General features: G+C 36.3%; 1 protein-coding gene across 1 annotated transcript in view; it reads left to right on the top strand.

Annotated features, from left to right (window-relative positions):
- The window catches only part of cckbra (cholecystokinin B receptor a), a 102,340-nt gene extending 94,775 nt beyond the window's left edge, over positions 1 to 7,565 (top strand). Inside the window, exons 4-5 of the mRNA XM_056254319.1 lie at positions 5,142 to 5,269; positions 6,608 to 7,565. Of these exons, the coding sequence (XP_056110294.1) occupies positions 5,142 to 5,269; positions 6,608 to 7,143 (664 nt within the window). The 3' untranslated portion in view covers positions 7,144 to 7,565. The remainder of the gene's footprint in view (positions 1 to 5,141; positions 5,270 to 6,607) is intronic.
- Positions 7,566 to 16,382: the final 8,817 nt, after the last annotated feature.

Genomic DNA, 16,382 nt, shown 5'->3' with positions numbered 1-16,382 from the left:
ATTAACATCCCTATATGTAGCATAATGTATACAGACATTCCAAACAGACTTTTTACTCAATGGAAAAAATAAAGACAAAATAGATTATGTATTAGTACATTGTCTGCCATTTATTTAAAATAAGTAACAGGTTTTAACAATACATTAACAGTATTTAAGGAAAAAAAGTCACAGAAAATACATTTTAAAATTCAATGAGAGGAACCAGTAGGCAAACACAGAAACATTACAAAGAGGCAAAAAAACCCCCAAAAAAACCCGAACAAACAAAACACTAAAACCAGCCAAAATGTCACATCAGCAACCAGGCCAGAGATTAAGTCTGGGTCTGAGAGGAAAACATTGAGAACCAATGGATGAAAAATCCTTGATAGAAAAAAAAAAAAAAAAAAAAACACTGCCAAAATATCCCAAACCTGCTTTTGAATGATCTGGCCTGAGAGGAAGTCCAGATCTGAGAGGACATAATCACGAGAACCAATGGGTGAAGAAATGTAGGAAGAGGCAAAAAACAGCCAATACGTCCCACATCAGCTTTTGACAGATCTGGTCTGAGAGGAAATCCAGGTCTGAGAGTAAAGAAAATCAAGAAAATCTTAGTGCTAAAATAAAGCACATTGCAAAAAGTGATTACATACTCTGCAAAAAGTGATCACATACTCTGCAAACACTTTTAAAAGAAACATAAAATGATCATGTTAATGTACTTAACTAATCTTTATTCTTTTGTCACTTAAAAAACAACACCACGATCGTAACATTAATTCACAAGACCACCGTGGATGAATCAATGTCTTCTAAATCTGAAGCCAAACGATAGAGGTGTGTAATAAAAATATTTATTGTTTTATTTTATTTTATTTTATTTTTGTGTAAGAAAAACAAAAATAAAATAAATACTAAATGAACTATAAATCATTACTTACGATCTACTGCCATAAGAGTGTTCACCAGGGACATGGTGACGTGACAGAGAATTGTGAAGCTCATGTGTCGGTCATCCTTGCTTCTGTGTTACTTCTACATTTACATTTACATTTAGTCATTTAGCAGACGCTTTTATCCAAAGCGACTTACAACTGAGGACTAAACCAAGCGAGTCATCGTGAAGAGCCAAAAGCAACGCAAGAAGTGCTCAAAATACAAAGTTCAGACATAGCTCGGAGTAGCATAAGCCAGGCAAGCGAGGATTTAGAGGAAAGGATTTTTTTTTTTTTTTTTTTATGTTAAGTGCTCCCGGAAGAGATTAGTTTTCAGTTGTCTTTTGAATGTTGTCAGGGATTCTGCATTCCGGATGAGGGTGGGGAGATCATTCCACCAGCATGGAACCGTGAATGAGAATGTTCTGGAGAGTGATTTTGTGCCCCGCTGTGATGGTACCACGAGCCGTCGCTCATAGACCGATCGTAGGCTTCTGGTAGGGATGTAGACTTGTAGTAGTGAGTGGAAGTAGGAGGGAGCTGAACCTGTGGTCAATCTGTAAGCAAGCGTCAAAGCCTTGAACTTGATGCGAGCAGCGAGTGGTAGCCAGTGCAGAGAGATGAACAGAGGAGTGACGTGGGCCCTTTTGGGCTCGTTGAAGACCAGACGAGCTGCAGCATTCTGGATCATTTGTAGAGGTTTAGTTGCACATGATGGAAGTCCAGCCAGAAGAGCATTGCAGTAATCAAGCCTAGTAATCTTTAACCAAGTAATCTTTAACCAAGTAATCTTTAACCAAGCAAAGAAAATCGCCGTCAGAGTGCGGAGAACATTGAAATGCCTCAGCTGTTGATAACTGTCTGTCTGCAAAAACGTGTTTCGCGCCGCAAAGAATATCCGTCTCTGCCTCGTCTTTCAAACACAACCTCTTTGACTTAATACTATAACGTTAGGCCTAACTTACATGTGAATCTCACAAAAACGCAGGTACTTGCATCACTAAATCAAAAAAAAAAAAAAAAACATATCTAATTTGCTTTGGGAATTTTAATATTATTTGCATGGAAACTAAACAAATTGACCACTACATTTTAATTACAACATTGGATCTGGATATTTCGAGTTGTTTTGTAATTATTCTCCATCTTATGTGCATGATATTATGCGAATTGATGCATCTGGTAAGATTCGCACCGTTACTGAATCACAAATTCATATAAATCGAGTTAAGGGTTAGGCTACTACAAAAGAAAGCCCAACTAATTTCTAAATGGTAACAACTTTAGCCAAGCAAAGAATTCGCAGTAATAATCGCATAGATTTACGTTAGTAATCGGAGCTCAGAGAGCATTCATTAGCAGCTAGGCGAAATGTCTCAACCGTCGAGCTCTGTCTTCAAAACGCGATTCGCGCTCAGTAAGCAGTTAAAAAAAAATACCCCATGAAAAAGGCGATTTTACAGGTACTCTGGAGCAACATAATAGAATAACAGCAAAGAAATAAACTTACCTTGAACAGTGGCCTTCTTTAAGACAGCAGGAGTGTTGCGAAACCATTTTGTTCTTTGACTGCTTTCTGTTCGAAAAGAGACCGCGTTGAAGATGCCCCGCCCACACGTGCTATTTTTTACAGTCCAAGACTGTTTTTTCCAGGAACAAATTGGTTTACACATAAATGCTGTAAATTTACAGCAAGCAATTAATTTATGGAACATAGACTGTAAATTTACAGGATAAAACTGTTTATTGAAATAACAGTATTTTACTGTTGGAAATTGGCTGTATTTTTACAGCAATTTTTAACAGTGTAGCGCTTTCACAGACCCAATGGCCACCAAAGCGCTTTACATTTTGCCTCACATTCACCCATTCATACACTCATTCATACACCAACGGCGGTGTCAGCCATACAAGGCGCCATCCAGCTCTTCGGGTGCAGCTGGGGTTAGATGTCTTGCTCATGGACACCTCGACACTTGGCCAGGTGGAACCGGGGATTGAACCACCAACCTTCCGGTTTGTAGACAACCTACATGAACCACTGAGCCACTGCCGCATTTTATAATACATATATTTCAAAGTTAAACCCCGTCCGGTTCCGAAGTGGTTGATAAATCTGAAACATTTGTCTATGTGGTCAGGGAAGATCATGAGGATCCAGAGGTACTTCCAACTAAATTCTCTGAATTGTGCTTATCTGCAAAAAAAAAAACAACAACACTTGTTTTGCTCTGTTTAAATGAGAAAAAAACTTCAAACATCACACGGGTATTATTAAAGATCACACAGTATACAATTGTTTTGCATAAAAAGGTGCTTCCCAATATCACACCCTCATCTCTTACATCTACTTCCTGGTCAGATTAGTATTGCTTTTATTGCCTTTGTGCTGGAGCTCGTAATGAATTTGAAAGCCACACAGGAAACAAGAGGAGAGAAAAGTGTCTTTGATATCAGATAAGTGCAACATGGAAAGGAGCTGCAAGCACAAAGCTGTATGATAGATGAAAAAGATCAGAGGAACAGGATAGCATAGATGCTTTCAGGGAACACCCCCACATCATTTGAATATTATAAAATGATGTCATATTACTGGATACAGCTTTTTAATTAAAATTTTGACATTCAAGTATTGAACCTGAACCTGTTTCAAGGTTTGCGTTCTCAAGCCACCAAACACTGTTGTTATGCAGATGAGTGACTCGGGAACATCGGCAGCGTCAGTCCGTCTTGCTCCTATCCTTTGCTCCTCCAAGCCACTGATTTACTGGTACAAAACTCCAGTCCAAATATGCGAAAGCATTCGTAGGTCAACGGACACACCCGCTAGTGAGAGGCTAACCAAACAGTACTACCTCCTATTTCCACGATGCCCGAAAACACACTCTTCTCTTGTAATCCACCCGCAAAAACAACCTCCAACGGGACTGTAACGCTCTCCACTCGTCAGTAGAACATGACTCTATACACTTTAAACCTTGCTGCTATATACTCATTTCCGTTGTCAATTTTCCTCTCCTCCAATCCTGCCAGAGTATAGTTTTGGGAGGAGAAGACAGAGAGTGACAGTACTTAAAGGGGAAGTACGGAAAAAAAAAACTATATTGCTACAAACACATTAAAAGTTTTCTGTTTTTTTTTTTACGGTTGAAACGGTGTCGTGTAAGTTATTAACTAATGATCTTTGCAATGGAAGTGAATCAATCAAAAACTTACATTAGCTGGACAATAACTTTATTCTAAAGCTGCTGTAAAGCCAAAACAATATCTGTTACTTTAATTTCCTATTATCACTGCTTTGAAACAACCTATATTATTAAAAGCGCTATATAAATGAAGGTGACTTGACTTGACTTATTGCATTGCCCTATTGCATGCCAGAGCTGACCATCACACTACATCATTTTAAATATGATGTGACTGATACTGTTAGCTTTTGTTGTTCTTTGCAAATAATTCTAATTGACTGCAAACGTTAGTTAAACAATATTATAATGCTGTTGTACCGTATATCACCACAGCCACAGGTGATCAAAGCTATTTATTACATTCATAATTCAGTACAACAACACTTTTGAAATACTTGATTCTGAGTGGTCACTTGTGGTTTTCAGTGATCAGATATTTACTAATATTCTGTAACAGTAACAAGTATATATCATACTGATCATGATGTGGGTAACTGAAATCATCTTGCATCTCAATTATCAACTGTGTGGACAATAACCTCAGAGGACTTCAGTATTAATATTATTGTATCACTTGTTGCTTCAGTATGTTGATTGTTTTGTAATGGACTTTTTTTTTAGATGACGTTTTAAGATAATATTCAGGAAAGATAATAACAAAATTAGTTCCAAACGAAGCCAAAGAATCAAGCTTTTCCTGTCACCAAAAGACAAACAGATTGAAACTCGCTCATAGCATTCTACTCTTCCACTATGTGGCACTTATGTTCTCTGGGTTGGTTTCTTATTATAGGACTCTTAATATAAGAGAACTTCAACTGAACCTCAGATCTTCTGGTTTTTACAATCCCCTTAAGCTTATGACGTTTTTGGAAAATGCAGCACAGTACGGTATCACCTCTCATCTCTCGGGTTCTCACATGTTTACTACTGAAATGTAGTCCTTTGGTTTCATTGTTATATTTACGGTCTTATCTGTATTGAATCCCTGCCTTTTCATTTACAGACATTTTGCTTTCTCTCTCTCTGTTAGGTACGTCTTGTTGCTCTTCATTCTATTCTTCATCCCAGGTGTGGTGATGATAATTTCCTACGGTCTCATATCCAGAGAACTTTACAGAGGGATTCAGTTTGAACTGGAGCAGAAGAAAGACTCTAGTGGTATGAATCTTTGTTTTCTTCTTTGTAAAAGCCCTCACACCACAATTTCATTAAGCTCTTGAAGCCCTGCGTAGTCTGAAGCATGCCTGTTCACCTTGATGAACCACCTGGAAAACTTCTAAAAGATTGCACTTGTTTAACCACCAGGCATTTTCCATTTAACAAATGTTTTTCTGCTGGCACTTGAATCCAATTTAAACTTATCCTTTGGATGTTACCTGTGACTTGGATTTCCAGTAGTGAGCCAGTGAAGCCCAAATTTAAATATCTCTAATTCTGTATTGTTTACTGGTTTCATGTACGTGCCAAACAGCCAGTCAAAAGTTTTGTCATGTCATCATTTGAGACCTTTCTTTTTAAGAAACCTTTTTTTTTTTTTTTTTGCATGATGTAACTGCTACGAGTTAGCTTGCTTTCTTTGGCATTCTCAAAGGCTCAACAGACTATTGCCTTCTCTTCCCATTTTGTGTTAGAGGCTGCTTGACCCAAATCTCCCATGGCGAGTACTGAATGCACTAAGGTCATGCTGTGTACCTCCCTGTGTGTTAAGGTTATTTGTGCACTGATGTGCTGGAAGTAAGTTATTTCAGGGATAAGCTTTAGACAACTTCAGTGAGGAGGAAAGGGGTACTTCTGAGGGCATTGCAGTTAAAGACCTCCACAGGTACCTTTTATTATAATACTGAAGTTAATATTTTGGAGAACTCATGCAGAGGGGACATGCAGAACAAGATCTTTACATATTTAAACAGGCCACTGGTTATACAGGTTGTTATTTTCCCTACTTTGTTAATCCCTTGTATCAGGTTCATACAGTGTTAAAAGATACTTGTATAAATGAACCTTCCCATCCTCGTAATGTTAATGTGCCCTGCAAAACCCACATTATGCCATCTACATTAAACCTTGGTGACACTAGACTTTTCTGAAGCTCTTGCTCTCATGCTCTAGGACTTCCGTGTTTAGTAAATATAGTAATAATTTCAATTATTTTTTTAATATACCATAAACTCAATGCTTTCTTGCAGCAATGCTAATATGCAGCTTGAAAGTTTGTGTTCTTTGAATTCAAGGTCAATCTGTGTCATTTAAATCCTCTGTTAGCTACAGGTCTTCAGCCTGTTAGTTACAGGAGTTCAGCAACCTTTGAACGCAGAGGATTGTGAAATGTCTTCTGCATTCTTTCCAGTCTCTCCATTTACTTTCATTCATGGGTATGAATGGAAGTCAATGGAGTGCACATTTCTAGTGTTAAACAGAAATAACATACATTTTCTTTTAAAAATGGAATGGAGTGAATGTACACCTTCTTCATTTCTTCACTTCTTTTATTTACAGGCATAAAGAATGGGTTGAATGGTGTAATGTCTCCTGGCCATGATGAGAGCGATGGATGTTACATCCAGGTCCCAAAGAAGCCCTCTGCTATAGAACTTTCTGCTCTGACCACCTCAGCAACCATCAAGACAGACCGTCCACGGAGCAACACCTCAGAGGCTAAGCTCATTGCTAAGAAACGAGTGATACGAATGCTGATCATTATAGTTGCCATGTTCTTCGTATGCTGGATGCCTCTGTACTCAGCCAACACCTGGAAGGCTTTTGACCAAAAGTCAGCCCAGCGCACTCTTTCCGGAGCTCCTATCTCCTTCATTCAGCTGCTGTCCTATACCTCAGCCTGCGTCAACCCTATTATCTACTGCTTCATGAACACCCGCTTCCGCAAGGCTCTCATTGCCACCTTTGGGTGTTGCTGGCGGTCGTGCCACAACCGGAGGAAGAGGAGGGAAGGTGATGATGAGATCACTGGGGTCACAGGGGCATCCATAACAAAGTTCAGTTATACCACTGTTAGCACGGTAGGACAGTGTTAGCATTAGCATTGCAAGTGTCTCCAGTTTGATCCATGAGCATGTGTGCTTGTGACATTTACTGCTTGTTTAGGAGTTTAGATCACCAGATGTGTTCTTCTTTTTCATGGTGTCAACATGCTTTGTTCAGTGTGTCAGTGTTAATTTTTATTTGGAAAAAATACCTAATTTGTCTGTTCTTTCTGGCCAAAGTCGGTGTGTCTTTCTATGGTTGTGTCTTCAACTTTTAGCATTGTGATACAATCAAAAGGTGCGATACATGGGATGTGCAATGATGTAGCTTTATTTTTATTGTGTAAAATCTTATCATGCATGGGATTTGTTAGTAGGGAAATACCATAGAAATATTCTTGTATCTTTGATGTTATGGAACCAAATACTGCATGTAGCATGATCAAACAATAGAGTACTGGTAGATAGCTGCTTTCTGGCAACAAAATTATACAGCTTTTATTGTCTATTTTGAGTGTTGTGATGTCTGTATTTTTTGTTCACTGTTTTGTCAGTTGTATAATAGAATCTTTGTCTTAATGAGCTTTGCTTAAATGACCCCACTGAGAGTCCTTCTATTGTATATTCTGATAATAACAGCATTATATGGTCTTGTAGGAGACAATGTTTAATCTGTGCTCCTTTTTTGATGCACATCTCCAACAAGTTATCCTTCATGAAGATGTATCAGGTGGACAAGACAATTCAGTCATCAACGGAATCAACGGTCTCTTGGAAATCTTCATCCCAGCTGATGTTATCAAATGGTCAATAAGCTGCATGACCAACGCTATCTCAATTCGTACGAATGAGTAAAAGGTGTCTAATTCTTACGACCTCACTCGTACGAATTCGTACGATTTGTCTAAACCCACTTGATGGGTATACTGTAAAATCCAATAGTGATTCTAACTAACACTTTTTAGTTAACTTTATTTAATGTCTTAACTTAATTGTAAAAATCTAGTAATATGTACTATTCACATACTATGCTTTCTTTACTCAGAAAACACAAGTTAAGATAAATTGATTGGTTTGAGCACGTTTTTTTGAGGCGGGAAATTCTTAATGGACTTTTCACTCATTTCCTCCACTTCTGCAGTTATTTTTCTCTGTTTGCATTCACTCATTTCCCAAAGTCATCTTGAATGTTGAATTGTCAATACAACAAAAAAAAATTGAGAGAACATCACATAAGATGACTTCATAAATTGATGTTGATTTTCCTAAAATGTTCTTTGTCACCATTAAGGCGATTAGTGATCCCTTTGGTTAGGCACTTGGAACTTAATTTATACTATTGTGATTCTCTTCCCATTGATGCAGCACTGCAACAAGAAATCAGTTATTTGGTTTCAAAGGAAGATACGTTTATATATATATATATATATATATATATATATATATATATATATATATAATGTATATATATATAATGTATATATGTATATATGAATAAATTATGTAAAACATAACTATATTTCATGTCAATTAAAGATCTTTTATAATTTTGTTGCTAACACTTATGTCCTAAACATCTTGTGAAACTTTTAATTGGGTTTATATAATCCCTCTATATTTGTGACAATCTTGCAATTGATCATGCTTGAGTCACACATACTTCAACATTCAGCATGCAAAACACAACTATGGTAACAATGATATTTTATTTAAAGTAAATTATCAAGTACTCTCTTCAATTCTTTTTTGTTAGAACTCTTGCGTAAGTGAACTATACTAACTAAGCATTTGTCAGTACCACATACTATTCCTATTTCACTTGTTTTTTTTTAAGGCAATCGGTTTGCATGCTTTTTTTAAGTAAGTCTAACTATTTAGATTCTAAGAAATCTGATTAGATTTTACAGTGATAGGTTTAGGGGCGGGGTCAGGTGTAGGTCATTCGTACAAATTCATACGAATTGTGCAACTCAAAAAATATGTACGATTTAGATTTTTTTTAACGAATTCGTACAAATTAGCCACCTTGTAAAATTCATACGAATTGCCAGTGAGATCAGGTTGGCATGACAGGTTGGAATTTTTTTGAAAGACTCCAACTAGATGCTCTGGGAAATAATGAAATAAAAGGAAAATAATAAACTGTAGAGGGAAGTTTAATGTGATTGCCTTGGAGGCACTAATGTTCTAATACACATTCTAGCAAAACCACTAAAAAAAAAAAAAAAAAAAAAAAACACCTTCAGTCTTTATTAAATTGGTGTTGCTCTAATTGATTTCTTCCTTATTGCTGAAGCTGATGAGACTCCTGGGATATTCGGCTTCTTGCCTGGCCCAAACGAAGCCTCTTTGAATATATGAAATGCAAGCTAAGCTCTTGTTTGTGCTGAAATTAATTTATTCAGTGGTTCATGCTAAACATGAAAGCTGGATCTGCACAGCAATACCAAGTGCTTTAAAATTCAAACTCAAAAGGATTGTACGCACATGAGATGTGTATGTGCTTATACTTGGTTTATCTTGTTATCCACTGGATTGTGGGAATGCTTGTATGGTCATATTTTATTTCATAACACAGTTGGCAGTTGTCCCAGTTTTAATTTTTACTTCAGATTAGTCAGATTAGGGAATTATGATAAAGTTGGTCAAAGTTGGTATGATAAACTTTAGTTTAGGGTCCAATTCTCACTATTAACTAACTATTACCTATGACTTTTGCCTCAATAAACTCCCAATTACTGCTTATTAACAGTTAGTAAGGTAGTTGTTCAGTTTAGGTTTTGGGTAGGAATTGGGGATTAAGGTATGTAAAATATGATCATGCAGAATAAGCCATTAATATGTTATTTATAAGTATTAATAATTAACCAATATCCTAGTAATATGCATGATACTAAGCAACTAGTTAATAGTGAGAATTTGGACCCTAAACTAAAGTGTTACCATAAAGTTTAGAAATGAAACCACATATTAGAAACAAGTCATTTGTTAAACCATTACAAATATAAGTAGGCTTTTGATTATTTCTGAGTAACAATAGATCAACTCTAGAGAAAAAAAAAGTATAACACATACTCTACAAATATAAATTGAACTTTATTTCTAACAATATATCAGTGAGAATAGATCAAATAAAAGTGATATGACAAAATGCAGCCTGTATAGACGTATGGCCAGGTGGCAAATGAGAGGTCTAAAACACAATTGAGTGTTTTTGCAGGCCTATATAAAATGGTTGTTTTTTAAATGGTTTTGTGAATGAAAATCTTTCTTGGCAGAGCGGAAGAGAATTAGGTAGAAGAAAAGAGCTGTACAGTGGGCACATGCTCCCTCCATTAGAATTAGAATCTTTCTTCCCTCCTCCTCATGTACACAAGGCTAACTTTGAGGGTCAGAACTAGAATTCATAGCTTCATAATTTGTTTATGTGCCCCCAGGATATTCAGTGAGCAAATACTTCAGTGCGTACACACCCTCCCTCCTTACCTCTTCCATTTCTGTCTTCTTCTTTCTTTATTATCATTGCCTACTTGCAATTTTTCTTTTCATCGATCAGTTTTTCCTCTCTCTCCATTGGACCACCTGGGTATGTGGCAGACCTATATCAAACAAAAGTCTTGGGGATAAACAGAAAGTGTTATTTCTCACTCAGACACACAACCTGTCTGCCAAGCAGCTGCTGTTATTTCTCTTGTTGTCAGTGACATCAGCCAAAAGCTACAGTTGAATTAGTTCGTCTTGCAGGTTTTTGTTTGGGTAGATGACTGATAACATAAGTCTGGTCATTTATTTCAAACCATGCCAACAGAGGGTATGATATGGATCCTGTTTCCAAGACAACCATTCATACAGTCAAGAATGGCTTGATTAGGACCGAACGAAACTATAAGTAACAAATAGAACCTGGTTGAAATGAAAGCTACCTGAATAAATAAATAACAGCAAAACAAACAATTACTTGGGAATAGTTTTAGATAATCAGACAACAAATAACAAAGAACTACATTCAGAAATGCATCTGTTATCACAGTCAAGCTTGACAAGGTGTATTCGGCTATAGTCTAATGAAAGTGCACTTTTGATGTTTGGCAGGTTAAACAGGAACAGGTTACCAGTTGTTCCACCTTCTGACCTTGTTCAGAGAAGATTGCTTATATTTTCTAACATGCTTATGCTGTCTTGTGCTGTTTCTGTGGCAGATGTAAACGAGCACTAACAGATTGATAATTATGCAGTGTGTCAAAGTTTCTCTGCTCTAAATTGTTCTCTTTGAGGAATTATCCTCTGCTAGTTCCCTTATTAAATATTCAGAAATGTGTTGTATTTCTTGTGAGTGCTTATATAATAAACTGTCCTTAGGGTTTATATTTTGACATGTAAATACAATGATTTACTGGTAACACTTTACAATGGTTTCATTAGTTACCATTAGTTAATGCATTAGTTAACATGAACTAACCATGAGCAACATCTCTGTTCAGCATTAGTTCATATTTCTTAACGTTAACTCACACATGTACTAATGCATCAATTCACATTAATAGCCCGGTTAATTAACATTAGTTAATGCATTAGTTAACATGAACTAACCATGAACAATGTCTGTAAATAGCTTTACTGTTTTGTAAGGTTAACTTACTGTACATATTTACATTAGTTTACGTTGCAGTTGACACACACTAAGTATGAACATTTCTAACTCACCATGTTACCCTAAATGTAAAAATACTGTTGTGTACCTTATCAACACTTTCATATAAGGCATTGATTTGTTGGTAAACATAATGCTACAGCGGAAAACAAATGTTAGTAACACATCAGTTAATGTTTAAATAGTGTACACTTTACAATAAGGTTTATAAATTCCATTAATAAATTCTTTATTAATGATAGTTCATGTCAATAAAGAGTCTACAAATGTTAGTAACACATCGGTTAATGTTGAATAGTGTACACTTTACAATAAGGTTTATAAATTCCATTAATACATGCTTTATTAATGGTAATTAATGTTAATAAAGAGTCTACAAATGTTAGTAACACATCAGTTAATGTTGAAATAGTGTACACTTTTCACTCAATCCATTAATAAATGCTTATTTGAATGCAAGTAATGATAGTAAAGTGCGTATAAACATGAACAACATATTTTTCCGCTGTAGAATTATGTTTACCAACAAATCAATGCCTTATAAAAGAGTGTTGATAAGCTACACAACAGTATTTTTACATTTAGGATGGTCCCACTTTATATTAAGTGGCCCTAATACCTGTGAACTTACATGGTTACTGATATGTACTTAGTATGTAACTACAGTGTAAATACACATTGGTACATAGTATTTACAACTGTAATATTTGTGGAACTACACATATGTAACAACCCACGGAAAGGTAAGTACAAATGTGTAACAGGACATTGGTAACAACACTTTTTCCACTACAGTAAGTACACATGTGTAACAGGCATTATGTAACTACATTTTGTAACAAGAATATGTATTCACACAAGTTGTTCCACTTCCACACGCAGTCTTCCATATAGTTACCAGTTAAGAACACACTGAAACCATGATGATTCCTATGTGTATACCATGTATTTACTATGTGACCAGCAGGACTTATGTTGAATTACAGCTAAAGTTTTCCCTTGTGGTACCAGTGTACTTACATGGTAACTCCTCAGGAACTCTGCACTTGATTCAATGTGTTAAACTGTCATAAGTTAACTTACATGTATAATGCAAAACCCAAACCTCTGTGCAACTGTACTAACAGTGTACTTACATAATAACTCCTCAGGAACTGTCCACTTAATATAAAGTGTAAAACGGTCATAACTTACTGTGTATTATGCAAAACCCAAACCTCTGTGCAACTGTACTAACAGTGTACTAACATGGTAACTCCTCAGGAACTGTCCACTTAATATAAAGTGTAAAATGGTCATAATTTACTGTGTATTATGCAAAACCCAAACCTCTGTGCAACACTGCATTAACAGTGTACTAACATGGTAACTCCTCAGGAACTGTCCACTTAATATAAAGTGTAAAATGGTCATAATTTACTGTGTATTATGCAAAACCCAAACCTCTGTGCAACACTGCATTAACAGTGTAACTTACTTACATGGTAACTCCTCAGGAACTGTCCACTTAATATAAAGTGTAAAATGGTCATAACTTACTGTGTATTATGCAAAACCCAAACCTCTGTGCAACTGTACTAACAGTGTACTAACATGGTAACTCCTCAGGAACTGTCCACTTAATATAAAGTGTAATTGTTAGGGTCATTGTTGTGTAACGTTACCACAGTAAATGCAAAACACAAGGTTACGTAGTGGATAGTAAACTCTGAAATATAAATGTGATAGTTATGCTTTGATAGATTCTGGGATATTACGGCATAGCACTTTTAAAGATTTACTCTTTATTTTAGATTTTTTGATTTGACATTGTGGTGACCTATTTGCCTTTACAGTAAATTACAGTGTTCTGTAAACAATAAACAAGAATAGCCTACACTTTAAAACCTTAAAAATACCTTGTTTAATCGTTTAACCATTTTGTAGTATTTAGTTTATTTACCTTGAGACACAAAAAGCGTTTTCTCCAATAAAACACAACATAAATTCACAAAAAACATCAATTGTATTAGCCTGATGTAATCCAAATCTTTAGAATCCATACGTTGTTTGCAAGAAACAGATCCAAATTCAGCCCTTTATGATCTTCATCTCCATTTCTCAGCAGCGACCGCAAACTTCAAATCCCGCGCTCAGGCGCGCTGGTGATGAATTCAAATTAAAAAAATGCGCCTTCAAGAAGCGTTACGACATGCTTTACGGCCGTGATATCAAACGCTCATTGGCTCTCGCCTGCTTCGTCACAGATTGCGACATGCCGTGTTTCAGTCGGTGTAGCACATTTGAAATGGAGAAGCGCGTGCGCCTTCACAGAGCGAACCGAAACCAGATTAACATTTTCATGGATTTATAATTTATATTCTGATCTGTACCTCATACACAATTATTATAATACTGCCAGAGAGGACTGCGGCTGCAACGCATCATCATGTGAACGACTTTTGGTAGCGGTTTTGACATTTTCGCAATAAACAAATTATTGTGAAATTTATAACGTTACTTGTCTGTCTGTTATGTTTTTATTTTCTTCATAAGTGTAACGTTAGCCTACGTAGTTTTAAAGGGGTCATGAACTGGCTTTTTAAATTGTTTTATATTGTTGTCTGAGGTCAACTTACGACGTTCGCTTGGTTTTTACATTCAAAAACATCAAAATGAATAAGTAATAGGCTATTTTCTACCCTAGTTTTGAGCCTAGCTCAAAAACGCTCGGTTTTTATGGGCGTCTCGCATTGAAGACTTGGAAGTAAACGCCCACTGCTGTGAGTGGATAACAGTTTTGCATATTATAATGAGTTTCGTCTAATGCGCGAATCGGTGGGCGGGGCTACAGCGGCCGTGTTGAAGTAGGCGTTGATCTTCTTCTGCGGGGGTGGTGTTTTATCCTCTTTGTCGTCATAGTTCCCCACTTTGAAAAACGAGTCGTTTGCTGAGCCTGGTGTCAATAAAAGCTTTTATTGGACTAACAAGGACGTTTTCAGTTCTGAAACTTACAGGATATTCTTATAATTTGATGACCTCTTAGATGTCAAAAGCTCAAAGAAAATTTGATTTCTCAGTTCATCACCCCTTTAAGGAATGGTTATGGGTATATGGGTAGGATTAGTGGCTCAAAATATATTTTAATGCTATTGTTAATAAAACTATGAGAGGTTTGGGTTTGCTGAGATGGTCTCTGTTATGACCGTTTTACACTTTATATTAAGTGGACAGTTCCTGAGGAGTTACCATGTAAGTAAGTTAACGTTACACTGTTAATACAGTGTTGCACAGGGGTTTGGGTTTTGCATAATACACAGTAAGTTATGAACATTTTACACTTTATATTAAGTAGACAGTTCCTGAGGAGTTACCATGTTAGTACACTGTTAATACAGTGTTGCACAGAGGTTGGGTTTTGCATAATACACAGTAAGTTATGACCATTTTACACTTTATATTAAGTGGACAGTTCCTGAGGAGTTACCATGTTAGTACACTGTTAGTACAGTTGCACAGAGGTTTGGGTTTTGCATAATACACAGTAAGTTATGACCATTTTACACTTTATATTAAGTGGACAGTTCCTGAGGAGTTACCATGTAAGTAAGTTACACTGTTAGTACAGTTGCACAGAGGTTTGGGTTTTGCATAATACACAGTGACAGTAAGTTATGACCATTTTACACTTTATATTAAGTAGACAGTTCCTGAGGAGTTACCATGTTAGTACACTGTTAATACAGTGTTGCACAGAGGTTGGGTTTTGCATAATACACAGTAAGTTATGACCATTTTACACTTTATATTAAGTGGACAGTTCCTGAGGAGTTACCATGTTAGTACACTGTTAATACAGTGTTGCACAGAGGTTGGGTTTTGCATAATACACAGTAAGTTATGACCATTTTACACTTTATATTAAGTGGACAGTTCCTGAGGAGTTACCATGTTAGTACACTGTTAGTACAGTTGCACAGAGGTTTGGGTTTTGCATAATACACAGTAAGTTATGACCATTTTACACTTTATATTAAGTGGACAGTTCCTGAGGAGTTACCATGTTAGTACACTGTTAGTACAGTTGCACAGAGGTTTGGGTTTTGCATAATACACAGTAAGTTATGACCATTTTACACTTTATATTAAGTGGACAGTTCCTGAGGAGTTACCATGTTAGTACACTGTTAGTACAGTTGCACAGAGGTTTGGGTTTTGCATAATACACAGTAAGTTATGACCATTTTACATTTTATATTAAGTGGACAGTTCCTGAGGAATTACCATGTAAGTACACTGTTAGTACAGTTGCACAGAGGTTTGGGTTTTGCATAATACATGTAAGTTATGACAGTTTAACACATTGTATCAAGTGCAGAGTTCCTGAGGAGTTACCATGTAAGTACACTGGTACCACAAGGGAAAACTTTAGCTGTAATTCAACATAAGTCCTGCCGGTCATATAGTAAATACATGGTATACACATAGGAATCATCATGGTTTCAGTGTGTTCTTAACTGGTAACTACATTATGGAAGACTTCGTGTGGAAGTGGAACAACTTGTGTGAATACATATTGTTGTTACAAAATGTAGTTACATAATGCCTGTTACACATGTGTACTTACTGTAGTGGAAAAAGTGTTGTTACCAATGTACCA

Source organism: Rhinichthys klamathensis, unplaced genomic scaffold, assembly GCF_029890125.1.
Source record: "Rhinichthys klamathensis goyatoka isolate OS25496 unplaced genomic scaffold, OSU_Roscu_1.1 h1tg000111l_1, whole genome shotgun sequence".
Classification (NCBI taxonomy): domain Eukaryota; kingdom Metazoa; phylum Chordata; class Actinopteri; order Cypriniformes; family Leuciscidae; genus Rhinichthys; species Rhinichthys klamathensis.
Note: the sequence above shows the minus strand (reverse complement) of the source record. Positions and strands in the feature narration are given on the sequence as shown.